The 19,162-nt window shown below is 32.7% G+C and overlaps 2 protein-coding genes across 2 annotated transcripts; one reads left to right on the top strand and one right to left on the bottom strand.

Moving 5' to 3' along the window:
• Positions 1-3,549: 3,549 nt before the first annotated feature.
• LOC131851502 (putative inositol monophosphatase 3) lies at positions 3,550-7,587 on the bottom strand. Its single transcript, XM_059202011.1, has 3 exons — positions 6,995-7,587; positions 5,602-5,750; positions 3,550-4,821 (listed from the first exon to the last, which is right to left on the bottom strand). Exons 1-3 carry the CDS (start codon positions 7,494-7,496, stop codon positions 4,447-4,449), a joined length of 1,026 nt encoding a protein of 341 aa, XP_059057994.1. The 5' UTR covers positions 7,497-7,587; the 3' UTR covers positions 3,550-4,446.
• A 352-nt stretch (positions 7,588-7,939) lies between these two features.
• LOC131851533 (serine palmitoyltransferase 1) lies at positions 7,940-14,548 on the top strand. Its single transcript, XM_059202040.1, has 6 exons — positions 7,940-8,338; positions 8,571-9,025; positions 9,633-9,900; positions 12,628-12,787; positions 13,484-13,607; positions 14,187-14,548. Exons 1-6 carry the CDS (start codon positions 8,312-8,314, stop codon positions 14,500-14,502), a joined length of 1,350 nt encoding a protein of 449 aa, XP_059058023.1. The 5' UTR covers positions 7,940-8,311; the 3' UTR covers positions 14,503-14,548.
• Positions 14,549-19,162: the final 4,614 nt, after the last annotated feature.

Genomic DNA, 19,162 nt, shown 5'->3' with positions numbered 1-19,162 from the left:
AAAACATACGCATTTGGTCACTAACTGTGACTCAAATGATAATGAAATTCCGCACTCAACAAATTATATATAAATGTATCCATACATTTAATCTAAATCTGAATATAGACCTTTAGGGAATAATTTGATCATATATCTTCTTGGGCTGCAATTTTATGGACGTGTTCGTGGAGTGGAAGAATATAGTTCCATAGAACCAACATAATTTCAACAGCCTTAGTTCAAGAGTACAATTCAAAGCTAAATCGCCTAACTCCTTGTGTGTTCCATACAAGAGCAATATTATTTTTTACTGTTGAAATATTAATACTACTATACTAGTAGTAGCGGTGTAATAAAACATGTTTGTAACAGTTTCGAATGAGGATAATAAGCCCTATCGATTGCCATATTTCCTTCATCGCTATTTATAGGTACGCAGACGACTTTGTACAGGGTCTACCTTGTAAAATTATGAAATTATCAGAGTATCAATGATGATGAATCAAATTCGAAATAAGGCTGATAACTAAGAATTTTATATATTATATATATATATTTAGTTTTATATATTATATAAAATTTTATATTTCATATATTTAAAACCGAAAACTTTACTTCATAAGTATCTTATGCCCAATTTACACTCACTTTTACTGGGTAGGGAAGTGAGCAGCACGAGAGAGTAAACACGAGTGGAAACACTTCCCATGCCATTGGCGCTGCCGCTCGCGCTGCCCGGCGCTCCCTCGATGGTCGATTTTTCGTGCGCGAGTCAAAGGATTGGCAGCGTGTTTTTACATTCAGCCCTCGCTCAGTTGTCGCCCGGCAATATTTCCGGCAGCGCGAGTGGCAGGGGAAGCGGCTGAATGTAAACGTAGCGTAATGCTACGTTTATATTCAGCCGCTTCCCGTACACAGAATTAAGCAATCTCTTCAAAAAATTTGAACCTGTATAAGCGCGTTATACCGATTTAAAATTTGTAGAATAGAACGGTCAGTATTAATTTTTGGTGGTGATAAAAATTAAAACACACATTTAATACTTTAATTTTTATGAAAATAATCAAATACCTACGACATTATATTTACAATTATAAAATCTATAGGAAAGACTGATTTAGTTTTTATGCTGATATTTAAGTGCTGTTATATGCACTTACCATAATTTTTACCTACAATTAAAAACTACACTGGACAAAAACTTGTAGTATCTAATATACATAACGAATATTTTTTTATATTAAAATTTGGTAGAAAAAGTGAGCAAATAATAATTATTATAAGATGTCTCAACTACTGGCACTGCATCCAATATGCTTCTCCCGTATGTAATAGAGTAGGCAAAAGCATTGTAAAGTGTTAATTTCGTGCTTAAATTTATTATTATTTCACCACAAACATTATGTTTGTTATCGGTGTTTCTATTGCCTAGAATATAAACTGATACAAGTTCTCTTACCGACCAAATTGGAACTTACAACCTGTGGGGTTTATAAGCCGACATTGTAAACTACAAGAATGTAGTATTTTTGCCTTCACTTTGTTTGCAGTCAATGTTTACTCCTACGGTGTATATTTAATATTTACTAAGAACTTCATTACATAGGTAGTCAATAAATAAAAATTTATTATTAAATAAAATAAATTAATACATAAAAATCGTCACAGAACAAACGAGTTAATAACTAAACACTTTCTATCCGCATATTCCTACGCCACAATAAATATATACGTGCATTTAAAAAGCACAATATCAAACTACATGCCTCAAAATCTTACCAACATTACAATATTGGCAACACATTTCCGATAACATGCAGCGACTCGTGCTGACTACGCCGTTTCATTTACGCATTTCTAAACAGGGCTGAGCGTAACAATCAATGCACTAATGAATGCCAATACAACGGCACGAGCCGTCCGATTCTTATCGGAATTGTGTCGCCATAGTTTTTAAGTCTGCAAATGTTTAGATCTAAACGGTAGTCTGGCGCATAATCAACCAATCATTGTTAGTTGTATCCATAGGTCCAGCTTATACTAAATTGTTTCTAAAAAGGACTGTTAATGGTTTCTTGTTTTGTAGCGTACGTTTATTTCCTTTTAATTCTATATATTTTAATATTTGAATTATTCTTTTTTTTAATCTATTTATTGCCAGTACCTTACTGTTTTTATAACATATCTTTACCCAGTGTGGTGTTGATAAATTGCAGTGAGTATAGTAATATTTATTGTACGTTCCTATTGCAGTCACTATTTAATACTTTCAAATAGGTAGTATGTAAGTCTGGAAGTGTTTAGTTTTAATTTTGATTAAATTATTCACTCACAAAAAACTAACATATTTTTAATAATTGCATATTTCTATATCATCATCAATTACATTTTTTATTGCATCTGAGTATTGCACAAATATTTATATTTATACAAAGGAATTATGTACAATCCTATATTGGGCTGTCATGTGACTACAAATATCCAACTATATAATTTAAACAATAATGCACTTTAGAAAAATACTTAGAATTTTTAAGTCTAAGTAGAGATATGAATGTATGTACTTCATTTTACAACACAATATAAGGTCGAACCAAAATAGTGCTTAATATTTTCAGAAATCAATTATTTGAAGACAATCGTCTAAGAATAAAACAATACATTAATATGCTCTGTAACATTATTATGCTTTTTGTACTATTATTTATTTCCCTCACACTCCTCTCTTTTTTTTTATTGATGGAACAGGCAAAGAACCTTAAGCCGTACGGCCTAGTTTTAAATTTCTTCACATTAGTTAACAATTATTAAATGTATTATAATTTTTTAAATAATATTTAGTTGTAATTGATATATAAAATAAAGCAATTAAAATTAATTAAATAAAAATATAATGTTATTAATATTGCTATAATAAAAGCCCTCCCCTCTTTAGAAATGCGCCAATCGATATTGGCCCATCCGTCCGGGCAGAAGTCAACAATGTGAGCACAGGTTAATTCGTGAACGTTTTACGTAAATTGTAGCTCCATTAATTACGAATTTTAATCATTTTTGTATAATAAATAAAAACAATATGATTAAAATTCATGACACAAGCTGACAGCTCACTTTAAGGTAAATGATAACCGTTGCATGAAACTACGAACATCACGTTACCATGTGACGCTCAGTTTACCACTCATGCATTGCCATCCCGGATACATACATACATTGTACATATATATCCTGTTATTTCTAGTAAGACTTAGCTACCCTTAGACCTTTTTAATTAAGGTCTACCTTGGTATAAATAAGTAATATCCTTAGACACAGCGCCATCTAGTCCCAAGCTAACTACAACTGATGTTGGGTACTAGACAACTGATAGATATACTTAGATATTTTTTTGTAAATACATACATACCTAATAATCATAGAAAACACCCAGACCGTTCGAAAAAAACATTAATGAATACAAATATTTGTACCGTGCGAGGAATTGAACCCGCGACCATCGGAAATGAAGCGGTGTGCTATACCGCTACACACCATGCCCTCGAAGTGAACCCTAAAACAGGGGAAACTGCTGTTGTATTATCAGATAAAATAATTGAGCACTATTTTAACTAGACCTTAATCGATTAAATAATTACACAAAATACCAAAAAGATATTATGCATTTTCAAAATCACAGCCTTTTTTATATGTACCATCAGGGGCGGATCATGAATTTGGGGCCCTGGGCTAAATCTACTTAAGCATCTACCCAATTATATTACTCAACTAAAAAAATACACCGACCAAAAACAAACGACCAGAAATTCCCCGTTCCTTTCAATAGATGCGCACTTGCATGGGTAGATTGATATCAGTGTTGCCAACCTTATGATAGGTTTTTTTAACATTCTAGATATTTTTTATATTCTAAATATCGTTTCAGTGGGGAGTGGAGCCCTTTGTATCCTCGGGGCCCTGGGCTGCAGCCCAAAAAGCTGTTAGATAGATCCGCCCCTGTGTACCATAATAGAATATTTGAATTTTGCAATACAAACCATACCATTTAAATTTTTCGTACGTACTTTCTTTTGCGAATTATTATAATGCTGACCGTGGCCTTTACAGCTTCACTGGACTTTTTATTTTTATTACTCATCCAAAATATATTCTACATAATGAGGAAATTTGATTATGAAGAGTAACTACAATACTTATAAATATCTATATGTATATATAGATGCCAACTCATAAATAAATGTCATTATCAAATGAACAATCCTTTTTGGAGTCAGTTAAAATAAGTATTATTCATTAATAATACATGTATTGTTAAACTGGATCGAAGACGTAAAGGAGTTGTTAGTATTAGTTTACTAATACACTCATAATAGAGAGTAATACATAATCCATACCATACAACCAAATTAAAAATAATTTTCAACAAAATAACGTCAAATATTCCTGAAAAAAAATATTTTGGCACATCTAAGGCATTGCTGATAACACTTTAGGCTTTTTACTCAAATAGTAGTCATGATCATACAATGTGACTAGAAGACCGTCTGTAACCTTCACATCTTCATTTGGGCCGTACGTTATTAAATTGCCATTAGCTGTCGTCATTTTGCCATTGACAGCTTTTATGATAGCGTCTCCAGCGCACAAATCCCACTTCTTGATGGCAGTGGCGTGAAGGTAGACGTCGTAAGTGCCATTCACCACAGCCATCACTTTATAACCAGCTCCAGCGGCTGGTGTCACCACGGTCTTCGGTCCGAATGCATCTTTTGCAATTTCCGCCACTTTACCGGGATGCGATCTGGATACTGTCACTCTTGGTTGGTCTTTGTTTTCTTCTTTCTGTAAACATACAGAAAAATTTTATAAGTGAAGAAATATTGTATAAACTTCAGCTCAAATTTATTTATTAACTTAGCACCTTTCAGCCTCTTGTGCATGTCACTTCTCTTGAGAAGAATTGGTAAGAAACTGGTGCTTTTTATTTAGAGTTTTCAATTTTTTTTTCTAAATGAATTACAACTTTCCATAGATCCTTACTAATATTATAAATGCGAAAGTAACTCTGTTTGTCTGTCTCGCTTTCACGCCAAAACTACTGAAGCGATTTGAATGAAATTTGGTATACAGATAATCTAGACCCTGAGAACGGATATAGGCTACTTTTTAATGCGAAAAATGGGTTGTAAGGGGTTAAAAGAATCCCTTGAATGATTGTATGGAAGAATTGTAATTTTTGAAGCTAGAAGCATGAAACTTATTTTAGGGGCTGTTGATTAAATATAAATAAATATGACATTCATTTTTTGTAAAAAATTTACTCTTAAGAGGGTAAAATGAAATAGAGGATGCAAGTATTTATGTAAATTCGTTGTTTTTGAAGCTAGAAGTTTGAAACTTATTTTTTAAGCTGTTGATTGAATTTTATGGAATTTTCGTATCGTTATTTTTGAAGCTAAAACGATGAAACTTTTATTTGACTTATATTGTGTTACTTGAGTTAAATATTTTTTCATTAGTTACGCGGACGAAGTCGCGGGTACAGCTAGTAGTGTATAAAAGCTGCTAGATGCACCATTCCACTATCTAAAAAAGCATTTAAAAAGATTACATGGTACTTACATGTTGTACAGTAGGTATGTTAGATGAGGTTTTCTTAAACATCCAGCCCCAGTATGTGCGCGGTGGGAATGGAAAGTGGATGACACCAATCACAGGCACTCCCCTGATGGCCACGCACACCATGGTCGTCACATATTGATATAGAGCCTCTGAAAATATGATCACAATTAAGAAAAATTTCAAGTGGGAAAAAGGAGTTTCCTCACAAAAGTACGATGTACCTATATGCAATTTATATTTATTTTTTTCTATTAATTTTGAAGAGAAATAGATAAGAATAATAACAGAATGGTATCCACGAGACAGTAAAAGAAATAGAGGTAGACAGAAAGTAAGATGGGAAGATGATATCAGGAAAATAGCCGGTCCAATATGGACTTGTAAAGCAATGGACAGGACAGAATGGAAATCTTTAGAGGCGGCCTATGTTGGAGGACAAGCTATACCATTTATCGATAATAATGTTAACCAAATGTAAAAATATTAGTATAGCAATAAAGGCTTTTTATTTTATTAATTTTAATAATATTCATATGTATGTCTGTCATATCGTAGTCCCTAAGTTATTTATAATATGGGTCATTGGTAGCCTGAATTAAATAAATATGCAGTAAGAAAAAAATTTGTATTAATTAAAAAACTAAATTAAATACTCCCCTGACATGAAATTCCTTTGTTATCATTACATAGCATAAAACAAAGTCGCTGTCGCAGTCTGTCCCTGTCTATGTATGCTTAAATCTTTAAAACTATGCAACAGATTTTGAAGCAAATTTTGTAATAGATAGAGTGATTCAAGAGGAAGGTTTATATATATAATACATGTACACTTGTGCGAAACCGGGGTGGGTAGCTAGTCATAATATAAGACTATACACTATAGCAGGAAATGGAGAAAATTTGTAGGCACTTCATATTTATTGGCTGTTTACTGGTAAAAAGGATTTATACTAAAATTGAAAGGTGATAGTGATATTTTTTTAATGGATGACAATGGTATGGTGCACCCAACTGTGTGAACGGTTTATGCTGTGTAGGGCACCAGTGGAGGACGATGAGATGAGTATGAGGTCAGGTCAGTTAGTCGTGACTAATTCACGTGACAAATCAATGCCGGCAATGTACCATGTCAACCTGACCTTGTACATTGCTAGCAATAGGGTCATCTGTCCACATTTCTAACAATCCCCTTTCCCCCTGATAGCAATATCATAGTGTATAGAGGGATAACAACATAGTCATCAGGAATAGAAACCTTTGAGAATTCTATTAATGTATTGAAGCACATTATGGGTTGCCACTTTCAATAAGGTGAGCCATCAGTTTCCTTTGCCATTCCAATTAGGTACTTAAATAAAAAAAAAACAAAAGCAGTAGTTCCATAATCCTATACCTGTATACTCCTGAGTTGCATCCAAGGGATCAATCCACACAGTGACATCTTTAATTAAAATTTGTTCATCATTCAAATGCTCTATAACTTTATGTTCTGCCGGCGCATTGTCTATCTCCAGCAATTCTTGATGCTCACAGCTCGGGTCTCCCTTCGAATGCTCTTCAGATATCACTGTTAACTTCGGAAACGTATTCTTAAGGCTATAGAACATCGCACAATGAGACGCATAGTCGGCATCGGTCACTGGGTCGTTTGCGCCTTCTAGCGTTTTCCCTTTGCTTTTCACATTTAATTCACGATTCTTACCCTCTATAATCTTCTTACCGCCACGCTCGGCCGCGTAAATAGCAGCTTTAAGTAAACTTTTCAAATTGATAAAATCACTTTTATCCGTCGTGTAATTGGCACCGCCAGATCGCCAATAAATAATGAGAAAAAGTATAAATACTAAAGTGAAACAAGCAAACTTGTTTATTCTTAATGTACCAGCGAAATTCATATTCTAATGTGTTTAGACTAAATATAATTAACTATTAACAATTTTGTTATTAATTTCAGATTTATTTAGATATATAAATAAATGAAAGACAGCAAATATAAAACTTAATATGACAATGACAGTGATAACTAAGACTATACAATATATTTGACATCTACATGACAGTACTGCTTTTCTCTATCTACGCAAAGTGGTAAAACAATTACTTGTAAAACAAAATTATGTGTTTTATTATTTATTCAATATTAAGAACAATACTTACACTAATGCATTTTATATTTAAGGTTTATTCTAATGTAACTAATGTTATTACTTAAAATGTAGTAAGTAAATTGGGTTTGGTTGCTATTTCGGCATGTTTTTTTCTTCAGTTATTGCATTGATCTGCGCTGTTAAATGTTAACGTCACACTTTTAAATTATCATTGTCTGTGCTTACTCAAAATCACAAACTTTATTACCTACTTCAATTTCCTGATTTATTAAAATACATTACTAATACGAATAGGAATTTTTCTATCAGTATCGTTATTATTTAAATATTTTCTCTTCCAAAGACGATATGATAGTTGAATTGAATTATTGGATATGTTATTTGTAATACAGCAATTTATTGAGTGTTTGTTTATTCTTGGTTTTCATTCTAAATCTATAATTTCTTCATTACACAAATTAGGGTAACTCCTATACTCCTGAGATTATATTTGTAGTATAATCTAGTTTGTGGTTATTATATTGTTGACAGTAATCTGTTGATATTCTCTTAAAAGTATAACCACAAAACTTTAATCCAAATTTTAAATATATCAAATAACCATGATCCTAGTCGACATTTATGATATGGTGAGTGTATAGTTATAAATTTTATATATATTTAATTCCTCCATCCTTTCATGCGATGGTCTCAGGTTCTATCTCGCGAGATACAAATATTTCTATTCATGTGTACATTTGTCCGACTGTCTATTGTTACTTGTAGTCATAGTACAAACTCTGGTTAGTTTGAAACTATTTAAGACTGTGTGTATCGACACAGGTTATTATTAATATATATATATATATTTGTCATTTGTAGGCGAGTTGGTGGACATTAGTAATAGCAGTCCAAGTGATACTGGGCTCCATGTATTTTCTATGGACGAAGAAGAAATCGAAATCCTACGATCCTCTATGCAACGGAAGACCCATGGAATGGAGTCCACAACCACTGATCGAGCAGGATATTATGATGGAAACTCCACCGTTAATGGGAAAAATTGATGATAAAGTACTGAATGTTGGTGCAACCAGCTTTCTTCGCTTTAACAATGAAGAATCTATAATAGAGAGTTCATTGAAAGCCTTAGACAAATACGGCGTGGGTTCTTGTGGACCTAGAGGTTTCTATGGCACTATTGATGTACATTTAGAGTTGGAAGAGCGATTGGCAAAGTTCCTGGAGGTGGAGGAAACAGCGGTCTACTCTTACGGGTTTTCAACAATATCAAGTGCTATACCTTCTTACGCTAAGCGTGGAGATATTATATTTGTGTAAGTAAATTCTTTTGATCTTTTAATAAAGAATAAAATTAATATAATACTTTAATTTATTATAGGGTAGTTTTTAAGTTGCTGTTCACATAAACTTAAGTTTTAAAATCATAAACGCCACATCATTGCCACCACGCCATTTCCTATGAATAATAATTTAATTTCAGATTTTCATTAATTAATTTCATGGATAAGTTGAAAAAGTTTCATAAGGGGTAACTCTGGATAAGCTCTGCCATTGTATCTGCCTGGACAGTCTCCTAGTGTACTCTATCAGGGATCAAGCATGAAGATATTTTCTTTATAACACAAATTCAATTTTATTTATTTATATACTTAATATATTATTTATTATTATTATAGTTTTAAACTTCCACTTAATACATATTTTTCTAACATATTATATTTTTATATTTTTGTGTTTTTTTTTGCTATGGCCAGATATACAAATGATTATATGTTTTTACGGAATATTTTTACCTTTACCAGAGGGGGCCAACCTCTGGTAACAGCCTCCTATAATATATTATATGTTAATACATTTTTAGGACTCTTAAGTGAAAACCTAATTCTTATCAGTTGTTTTATTTGTACACTATTATTTCAGTGATGAAAATGTTTGGTTCGCCATCCAAAAAGGGCTTGATGCTACCCGCAGCACTATACGATACTTCAGACACAATGATATGAACCACCTTGAGGAACTTCTGTCCGAGGCGAACAAGAAAAAGGAACTGAATTCCCGCAGACGGGCATTCCTCGTTGCTGAAGCTATTTACATGAATACTGGAGAGATGTGTCCGTTGAAGAAACTGGTAGAGTTAGCGAGGAAATATAAGTTGCGGATCATGCTGGACGAAAGTTTATCTATTGGGGTGAGTTATACTTTTGAAATAGAAATAGAAATTCACACAGCGCCATCTAGACCCAAGTTAAGCTAGCTAAAGCTTGTGTTATGGATACTAGATAACTGATACATATACATAGATATTTTTTTTGTAAATACATACATATTATACATAGAAAACATCCAGATGAATACAAACAATCATACTCAAGAATACAATTGTTTGTGCCGTGCGAGGAATCGAACCCGCGACTATCGGTCGGTGTGCTAGACCGCTAGACCACTGAGGTCGTCTAATAATAAATACACACACACTGAATTCTCATATCAAGTCGTGCATATTCAGTCACACTCCTATAATGTATGCCTTTAAAATTAAATTATATCTATACACTAGATATACCCATATGTATGCAACTTTGTCGGTGTGGAATTTAACTTTATTTTTCTAAAATAAAAGGGACCTAAGTTACTCCTTATTACATCAGCTATCTGCTAAAAAAGTCTCTTTAAAATCGGACCAGCCATTTCAAAGATCAGCCGGAATAAACAGACAAAAATTGTAAAAAATGTTATTTTGGTGTATGCGCCGTATTTATAAAAAGTTAAATTCCACGCTGACGAAGTCGTAGTAGTTAGGAAATAAATATAATGACTTGTAAATATTGTTCAAAACTTACTATACTATATAAGCTATGGAAGAGTGGAGCCTCCTAGCACAGGCATTTTTATGCTTAAAATGAGGCTCCAACAACTTAAATAAATAATTTTAGAATTTTATGAATTTGAATAAAATACCAGATTCACATCACAGTGTGGAAAAAATACGATGCAGTAGACTAGAAATAACCTTGATCAAAATAATTTCATTTTAGCACTCTTGAATAGTCATTTTCTATTTTACACTCATAAAATGAGCAAGAAACTTGCGTGTTTCTCTTTTAAGGAAATGTTATTCATCTTTAAATTTTTAACATTCTATGTGAATACAACTAACAAATGTTACCCACACATAGCAACTGGGAAATATTAAAAACATATTTACATATGTGACAAAATTAAACATTGGTTTGGGCAGCTATCCATATACATAACTTCAGTTTTAAAACTTTCATAACATGTCCCGTGCATAAACACATTTTCTAGACATTACTAACAATCCTATATATAGATACTGTTTGGGGGATGCGCCAAAACATGTCACATTTATGATTGGCGCTTCTGCTTACACAGTATATATAGTACACTAGGTCAAAGAACTAGATTCTTCTCTGTCCTCTCTCCTACTTTTTACTACTAGCAATAAAATTATTCCGATAACTCGGACGAAGTAGTGGGTACAAACTAGTTATCTATTAATTAACACTAGTTTTTATACCACTTATGGTATGACCTGATTTGTACCATAATGTTTGCTAACTATAAAAGCAAGTGATTGCAACATTCGATTATGCCAGTAAATTCCTTATTACATACATTACTTTGCACTTTTAACATACTTCTGCTAAACTGTATGGTTAAAAAACTCGATAATTTGTATAATGATTTGATGTATCTCTGGAGAACAGCTGCATTGGAAACTTGATTATAGCTGTATAGGTCAATGTCTACGCCCACCCAAATTAGATGAATTATAAAGCAATTATCGCTGCATTGTGGTCGCTAGGAATATTCGAATTATTGTGCGAAGGATTTTTTTTTAATCCAATAATCTATAGATTAATTTTCAAAGAAAACATGCGAGGTTATACTTCGTCTTTCGTAAAAAAACTTTCCAGTCGCAATTATATTCGACGACCTCGGTGGTCTAGCGGTCTAGCACACTGCTTTACGACCTATGGTCGCGGGTTCGATACCTTGCACGGCACAAACATTTGTATTCATGAGTATGATTGTTTGTATCGGTCTGAGTGTTTTCTATGTATAATATGTATGTATTTACAAAAAAAATCTATGTATATGTATCAGTTATCTAGTATCCATAACACAAGCTTTAGCTAGCTTAACTTGGGTCTAGATGGCGCTGTGTAAATTGTCCTGAGATTTCTTTTTTTTTATTATATTTCTGGGGGACAGACGATTGTTATTAATGTGGATTATTGACCCTTTGCTAGCAATATATCATGTAAAGTTGACTTCCATGAGGTACCTCCTGGAAACCATCCTGATTAATTCCTTGTTAATTTGTCACAATGAGCTAACTGACCTGACATCATGCTCATCGTATTATCCTCGACTGGTGTCTCTTCAGCGTTCCTATATCATCTTTACAAAAAAACAATTCCTTCCACTTTATAATAACGATTATTGATCTTACATCTGCCTATCCCATTTGGTAGCACATGTCATGAGGGAATATACACAGTTATTACCCACTCAATACCGGGGGGAATTGGAGTAATTCCCATTGCTAGCAATGTGCCATGTTAGGTCGACCTCCACGCGGTTCCCCCTGGACACCATCGTGATAAATTCCTAGTGAATTTGTAACGATGGTCTAACTGACCTGACCTTCATACTCATCGTATCATCCTCCACTGGTGCCCCGCCAGCGTAAGCCGTTAGCGCAGGCGGGTGCAACATTTCATTATCATCCCCAAAAAAAAACCCACTCAATACCACCTATGCTACTGTTTTGGGTTGATTGGAAGAGCTCTCTTCTAGGGATAAGTCCACTATTGTCTCTAAATTATACTATCAAAGTATTATCTGTTTAATAAAGAATATATTATTTACCTTTTACTGTACATTTCAGGTGTTGGGTAAACACGGCAGAGGTATAACAGAGCATCTAAACATACCCAGAGATGAAATAGATCTGATTATGGGCTCGTTGGAGCATTCATTCGCAACTATCGGCGGATTCTGTGCCGGCACCCACTACATTGTGGAACATCAAAGGCTTTCTGGATTAGGTATGTTTATATTTTGTAATCTATATCTATTAGATTTTTATATATATATTTTATTTATATATGGCGGCGTAAGAATTTTAGAAAGGCTAATATGTATCATACATATTAGTATGTTTATGTTTTGTAATCTATAGATTTATATATATATATTTTATTGATATATGGCGGCGTAAGAATTTTTGTAAGGTAATATGTATTATATACATTAGACCAGTGTTTCCCAAACTTTTTAGAGCTAAGTATTAATACTAGCGACCCGTCACGGCTTTGCACGGATGCATTAAAATCCATTTGTAATTAAAAAGATATAAGCAAACAAACATCAACTTTGTTTTCTACTATGTAAATATGGTCAATATTAATATATTAGTAATATTAAGTAGCCTGAATTTGACATTTTCGGTGGTATAGCGATTTAGCACACTGCCTTACATCCGATGGTCGCGGGTTCGATTCCTCGCATGGCACAAATATTTGTATTCATGAGTATGATTGTATGTATCAGTCTGGGAACTTTCTATGTATAATATGTATGTATTTACGAAAATAATATCTATGTATTTGTATCTGTTATCTAATATCCATAACACAAGCTTTAGTTACCTTAACTTCGGCCTAGAGGGCTCTGTATGAATTTATACTATTTTTGTTTTTTTAGTGTGCAATAAAAATTATATATTTTTACGATATTTCCAGGTTATTGCTTCAGTGCATCTTTACCTCCGATGTTAACGCAAGCAGCTATTACTGCCCTCGATGTATTAGAGGAGAATCCGGGCGTTATTAGTGAGCTGGATGTGAACAGTAGGAAGCTGAACAGGTAAGTCTCCACCGTTGTATGTATTTTTTTTTTTTTATGTAACTATAGTTGCAAACGTACCACCTGAAGTGATATCCGTCACCAAACACATGAATGAAAACTTGAAATTTGAACAAAAAAATTTCAATATTTTTGTTCAAATTTTAATTTTTAATGTTTTATTTTTTAATTGATGATAATGGAATGATGCTCCCGCCTGAGGACCAGACCTCATGTTGATAAGATCAACATGAGGTCAGGTCAGTTTGCCTATCGTGACAGATTTGAATTTCTGTGGGGGTTTTTAATAACGATATTAATTTATATGGCAAAATAACTTTTATCGGGTTTAATACTAGCTGTATTACCTAAAACTGTTTCATAATGTGTAGTATAGTGTGATTGTATGTAACTGTTTATGGACACCATAAACCACCATTTTGCCTGTATTTCTACAAAAATGTCACTATTTGTATATAAGTATATTTAAGTTAATAATGGTTGATAATAAATGTTTTCTTTCTTTCTTCCTTTGTTTTAACAATATGAACGTTCATATTTTTGTTTTCCATAAGTAAAATGTAAAATAATATGTTTTAGGGCTTTATCAAGTTTGAAGCACTTCAGAGTGAGAGGTGATGAGGTATCTCCAATAAAACACATATACCTGAAGGATGACTTGACCGACCGTCTGAAGCACAGCTACCTTCGAAGCATCACCAACTATTGCCTCGAAAAAGGAGTGGCGTTAACACCTGCTGCTTACCTTAGAGACGCCGAGAGGAACTGTCCAGAGCCGTCCATAAGGCTGGCCTCAAGTAGGAAACTAAATGACGACAACATAACGTTAGTATGTTCGTTATTAGACGAGGCCTATGAGAAGGTGGGACCTAAACCTGATTTGAGATTACTGTAAGTTAGAAGTACATAGTTTTGTTTAAAGTTTTATATGTATTTTAAACATCTTTATATAGGCATAAAAATTACGTTTCACCTTGTTTGTCCGTGATGGACTCCTAACTACTTAACCGATTGCAAATTTGATTTGCGATTGTGAGCAATTTGATCCAACTTGAAAGATAGGATAGCTTACATCTCAATTTGTACTCGCAATATTATTTTCTTGTCTTTGGCCGGGTCGGATAGTAATAATAACAAATCCTATTTGTCTCGAATATTTTGAATATAGTAGTTAGCCTGATTAAAATTGACTGCAGTGAAAACTCGGTTAATGAAATGTCATTATGATAAGTTAAAGAATATGTAACATTATGAACATGTAATCATGATATAAAAAATATTATTTTGAAATGGCTAAAATCTCTTGAGTATGAAAACTGAAATACTAAATGAAATGAAATGAAATGATTTTATTTTGCGAGAAATGTGGTGTGCACAGATGTTATAAAGTGGGTACATATGGTTCCATACAATCCGTCTTATATGAAGACATGCAAAATTTTATATTAGTTATGCTTCTGTAAATAATTACACAATTCTGTCTTTCAGATAGCATATTACATTATTATATTATACAATTTTAAGAAATTATTATATCTATATTATTATTTAGTCATTATATGTCAATATTATTACTGTTGTGTCATTACTATTATATTAATATAATCCAACTCTTAACTCATTTTACCATCAAAATTTAAAAATTCTTTTACTGTATAAAAACATCTCTCAATTAACCAGTTGCGTAATCTATTTTGAAAAATTTCAGTGTTAGTGTCTCCGTATTAATATTTATTGCTGTATTAATATACTTGCAGTGTGTGTGTGTGTGTGAGAATGAGACTCTCTCACACTCTTGCAGTGTGTGTGTACACACAGCAAGTAAATGATGATAAGCTTAACCCTTTGAACGTTTTGACACAGATCTGTGCACCCCTCTTAAACCGTATTACCCCCTTGTCAGAGATCTGTGCCCGCAAAACCGTGACTTCTTTTGAACCAATTTTATCCTTATTTAAAACCAAATTAGGTTTAAAACGTATTTGAAAAAATACAACTGGTGCGTGCATACCCCCTCTTCACTCTCGGTCGCTGCGACAGATGACGGACATTCGAAAGGTTAATATTTATCTCTCTTTCTCTCTCTCTCTCTCTCTCTCTCTCTCTCTCTCACACACACACACACACACACTGCAAGTAAATGATAATAAGCTTAAGTTAATACCTTATTTGATTGTCTTTTTGTAATTCGTAATCCCAATAGTTGTGAATTGTAAGAGGAGGGAACTGATACCTAAAACACAAGTTTCTATTTAGTTTATGTAGGTACCAAAGAACAATTTAAATTGTAAATATTGGATACAAAATTAAAATTATTATTATTATTAAATGAGTTTACACTGTTTTTTCAATCATTATTATTTGTTTCACACGTTTTGTCTAACCTGACTAAATTTGAAACAAATGAGCCGGATCCATCGTGTGGCAGAGAGGGAAACTCCGAGCAGTACACGAAACTTGGGGTCACATGGCCCGTGAACTGTTTTTTTCCTTTCTCATTCACACACACACAAACACATGTCAATGTATCACACATTGATAAGGAAAAAATGTGAATACAACAAACGCACTTTGCATTTATAATATTAGTTATCTAGTTCTATCAAGAATGTAAAACACAAACATAGAATCATAGTGTTGAGTTTATAATGAAGTTATTGAAATGAAACATTACGATTGTGGAACAATATGTATATTCAATTTTGTTCACGCAGATTCTTTAACATACTACGTTATTCTATGTAACTATTATACGTATTACAAAATATTTTCTTAGCGTCAAGTTAAAGTGTAAAAAAATCAGCATTTTATTGAGATTTGAAATATCAAGACTAGCGGTTCCCGCGACTTCGTTCCTGTAAAATGACGATACTTACATATAATCTTTCATCCCCTTTCAACCCCTTACAACCCCCTTTTTTGCATTGTAAAGTAGCCTATGTCCTTTGTCAAAGTCTAGACTTTCTGTGTACCAAATTTTTTATAAATCGGTTCAGTGGTATCGGCGTGAAAGCGAGACAGACAGACAGACAGAGTTACTTTTGCATTTATAATATTAGTAAGGAATAATTATTTATTAAATATCAGTTACCTGAATTTGATATACAAATTATATATTATTCTACTCTTATATTTTAAATAATTCAATAGATCCTTTAAATGCTTCTTCCTTATCCCATTTATTTGGGGTCGGCGTAATACATTTAATTATGAAAGCTTATGTGTAATGTTATTTGCTTATAAATTGTAAAATAAAATGTATTCATTTAAGATATTTTTGTATTCTATTTGTAATATAATCTTTATGATAATTAGTAAAAAATAACAAGATCTTACCACTCTTTTTCTATATCTAAAGATAAAATGAGATTTTATCCAGAATCAACGGTAGAAACACTGCCGATATATCGTGAACTCAATAAAAAAAAACATGGTAAGATTCCGTGTTTTTTACTGACTATATTATTAAATAATGACCGCGTCAAAAATAAAACAGTCTTTATGATATTTTCCTTTAAATTGCATTTATTTATAGCAATAACAGTAAGATGTAATAATAGTAAATAAAAGAATATATTAAGATTTGTATTTCTTGATATAAATAAAATTAATTATCTTGATTCAACATATATTTTCTTTTGTATAATAATATTTCTTGGCGAGATATAAAAAATGTTATTTTACTTAGGTCATAGACAATATGATAAAAATTTTATGACGGAGGCAATAAAACAAAAGTACGCTGCCATCTGCCTACGAATAACATAAGTATTGCCTTTAACAAACATGCAGGCGTTAACAGAAAATATACAGTGTTTAAAACTAAGTATCTAAAACTTATTGCTTATTTTTAATGTTCTCATGTAATACATATTATTAATATAGTTAAATGGGTTTTAACACGAATAATTTTATACTAGAATTGAATAAAAAATCATTTATTCAATATACATACACTTACATTGGAGCACTTTTGAATAGTCATCAGTCATTTTTACTTCAAGCTGTTTCATCACAAGAAAGAAAGAAATAGAAATAGAAATAAACTCCAATTATATTTATATGTATAGATTATTTTTTATTTTATATTATGTTACAATAAGGCAATCCTCGAAGTATTTAAACTTTGTCACAAATCGTATTAAAATGTTTGTATACATAATAAATTTTATTAAACGATACCAAAATTATTATATTTGTATTATTTGCTGGTGAATGGCAGTTCATGTCAATGTATGAAATAATAATGTATGAATACATATAAATAGTTTTAAATTACATATATAATATTAGTAAGCGGATGGTGTAAAATTGCATGTGTTAATGTTTGGTTGATGTTTAATTAAGGTGCTAGTATCAATTGAATGTTTACTAAGTACATAAGCATTGTTAATACAATTTTTTTTTATGGATGATAATGGAATGGTGCACCCGCCTGCGCTAACGGTTTACGCTGGCGGGGCACCAGTGGAGGATGATAAGATGAGCATGAAGTCAGGTCAGTTAGCCCATCGTGACAAATTCACCAGGAATTTAACACGATTGTTTCCAGGGGGAACCGCGTGGAGGTCGACCTGATATGGTACATTGCTAGCAATGGGGTTATCAATCCACATTACTAACAATCACCTTCCCACGTTAATACAATATTATCGTTTACTAAGTACATAAGCATTGTTAATGTTGCTACAGTAATCTATATTAATGTAATTAATCTTTTATCAATAAAGTTGTATAATAAATTGCAGATGTTTGACGACCTCGGTGGTATAGCGGTCTAGCACACCGCTTTACGTCCGATGGTCGCGGGTTCGATTCCTCGCACGGCACAAACATTTGTATTCATGAGTATGATTGTTTGTATCGGTCTGGGTGTTTTCCATGTATAATATGTATGTAATTATGAAAAAAAAAAATCTATGTACTTGTATCAGTTATCTAGTACCCATAACACAAGCTTTAGGTAGCTTAACGTGGGTCTAGATGGCGCTGTGTGAATTGTCCTGAGATAAAAAAAAAAAATGTTTATTTCGGACATTAAAATACTTGTCCTCCCATACATGACGGTCTCGGTGGTCTAACTGTTTAACACAACTCTAATTCGGATGGTCGCGGGTCCTCGCACCGGTGCTAACATTTGAATTCATAAGTTTGTTTCGGTCTGTGTTTTAATTCCAATACAGACAATAATACTCATGAATACAAACGTTTGTACCGTGCGAGGAATTGAACCCGCGACCATCGTATGTGAGGCGGTTTGATAAACCGTTGAACCACCGAGGCCCACAGTTTAATTATGAATATTATTCAAATTCAAAAATCATTTATTCATGTAGGACATTTCAGCCGCTTATGAACGTCAAGTTTTTACATTATAAATTCTTGAGATTTATTCGAAAATAGAAATTATCTTTATTGAAATAAACTCAATATAACTTAATATTATAAGCAGTGTGAATTTTAAGTTCTTTCTTTATTTGAAAGTCGATAGGTCCATATTTTCTACATACTCTCATTATAGTGATTTTCGGCACGTACAATGAACACTGGTAGCT

The sequence above is a fragment of the Achroia grisella genome, unplaced genomic scaffold (assembly GCF_030625045.1).
Source record: "Achroia grisella isolate CSIRO2021 unplaced genomic scaffold, CSIRO_AGI_Agris_v1 utg784, whole genome shotgun sequence".
Taxonomy (NCBI): Eukaryota; Metazoa; Arthropoda; class Insecta; order Lepidoptera; family Pyralidae; genus Achroia; species Achroia grisella.
Note: the sequence above shows the minus strand (reverse complement) of the source record. Positions and strands in the feature narration are given on the sequence as shown.

What these genes read in the sequence shown, in the direction of transcription:
- LOC131851533 (XM_059202040.1), top strand. Translation starts at nt 8,312, where the DNA reads ATGATCCTAGTCGACATTTATGATATG. An exon ending in TAGTCGACATTTATGATATG is followed by an intron (nt 8,339 to 8,570) that starts GTGAGTGTATAG and finishes TGTCATTTGTAG; the next exon opens with GCGAGTTGGTGGACATTAGT. An exon ending in AACAGTAGGAAGCTGAACAG is followed by an intron (nt 13,608 to 14,186) that starts GTAAGTCTCCAC and finishes AATATGTTTTAG; the next exon opens with GGCTTTATCAAGTTTGAAGC.
- LOC131851502 (XM_059202011.1), bottom strand. Translation starts at nt 7,496, where the DNA reads ATGAATTTCGCTGGTACATTAAGAATAAACAAGTTTGCTTGTTTCACT. An exon ending in TGCAACTCAGGAGTATACAG is followed by an intron (nt 5,751 to 6,994) that starts GTATAGGATTAT and finishes TCATATTTTCAG; the next exon opens with AGGCTCTATATCAATATGTG. An exon ending in ACATACCTACTGTACAACAT is followed by an intron (nt 4,822 to 5,601) that starts GTAAGTACCATG and finishes GTATGTTTACAG; the next exon opens with AAAGAAGAAAACAAAGACCA.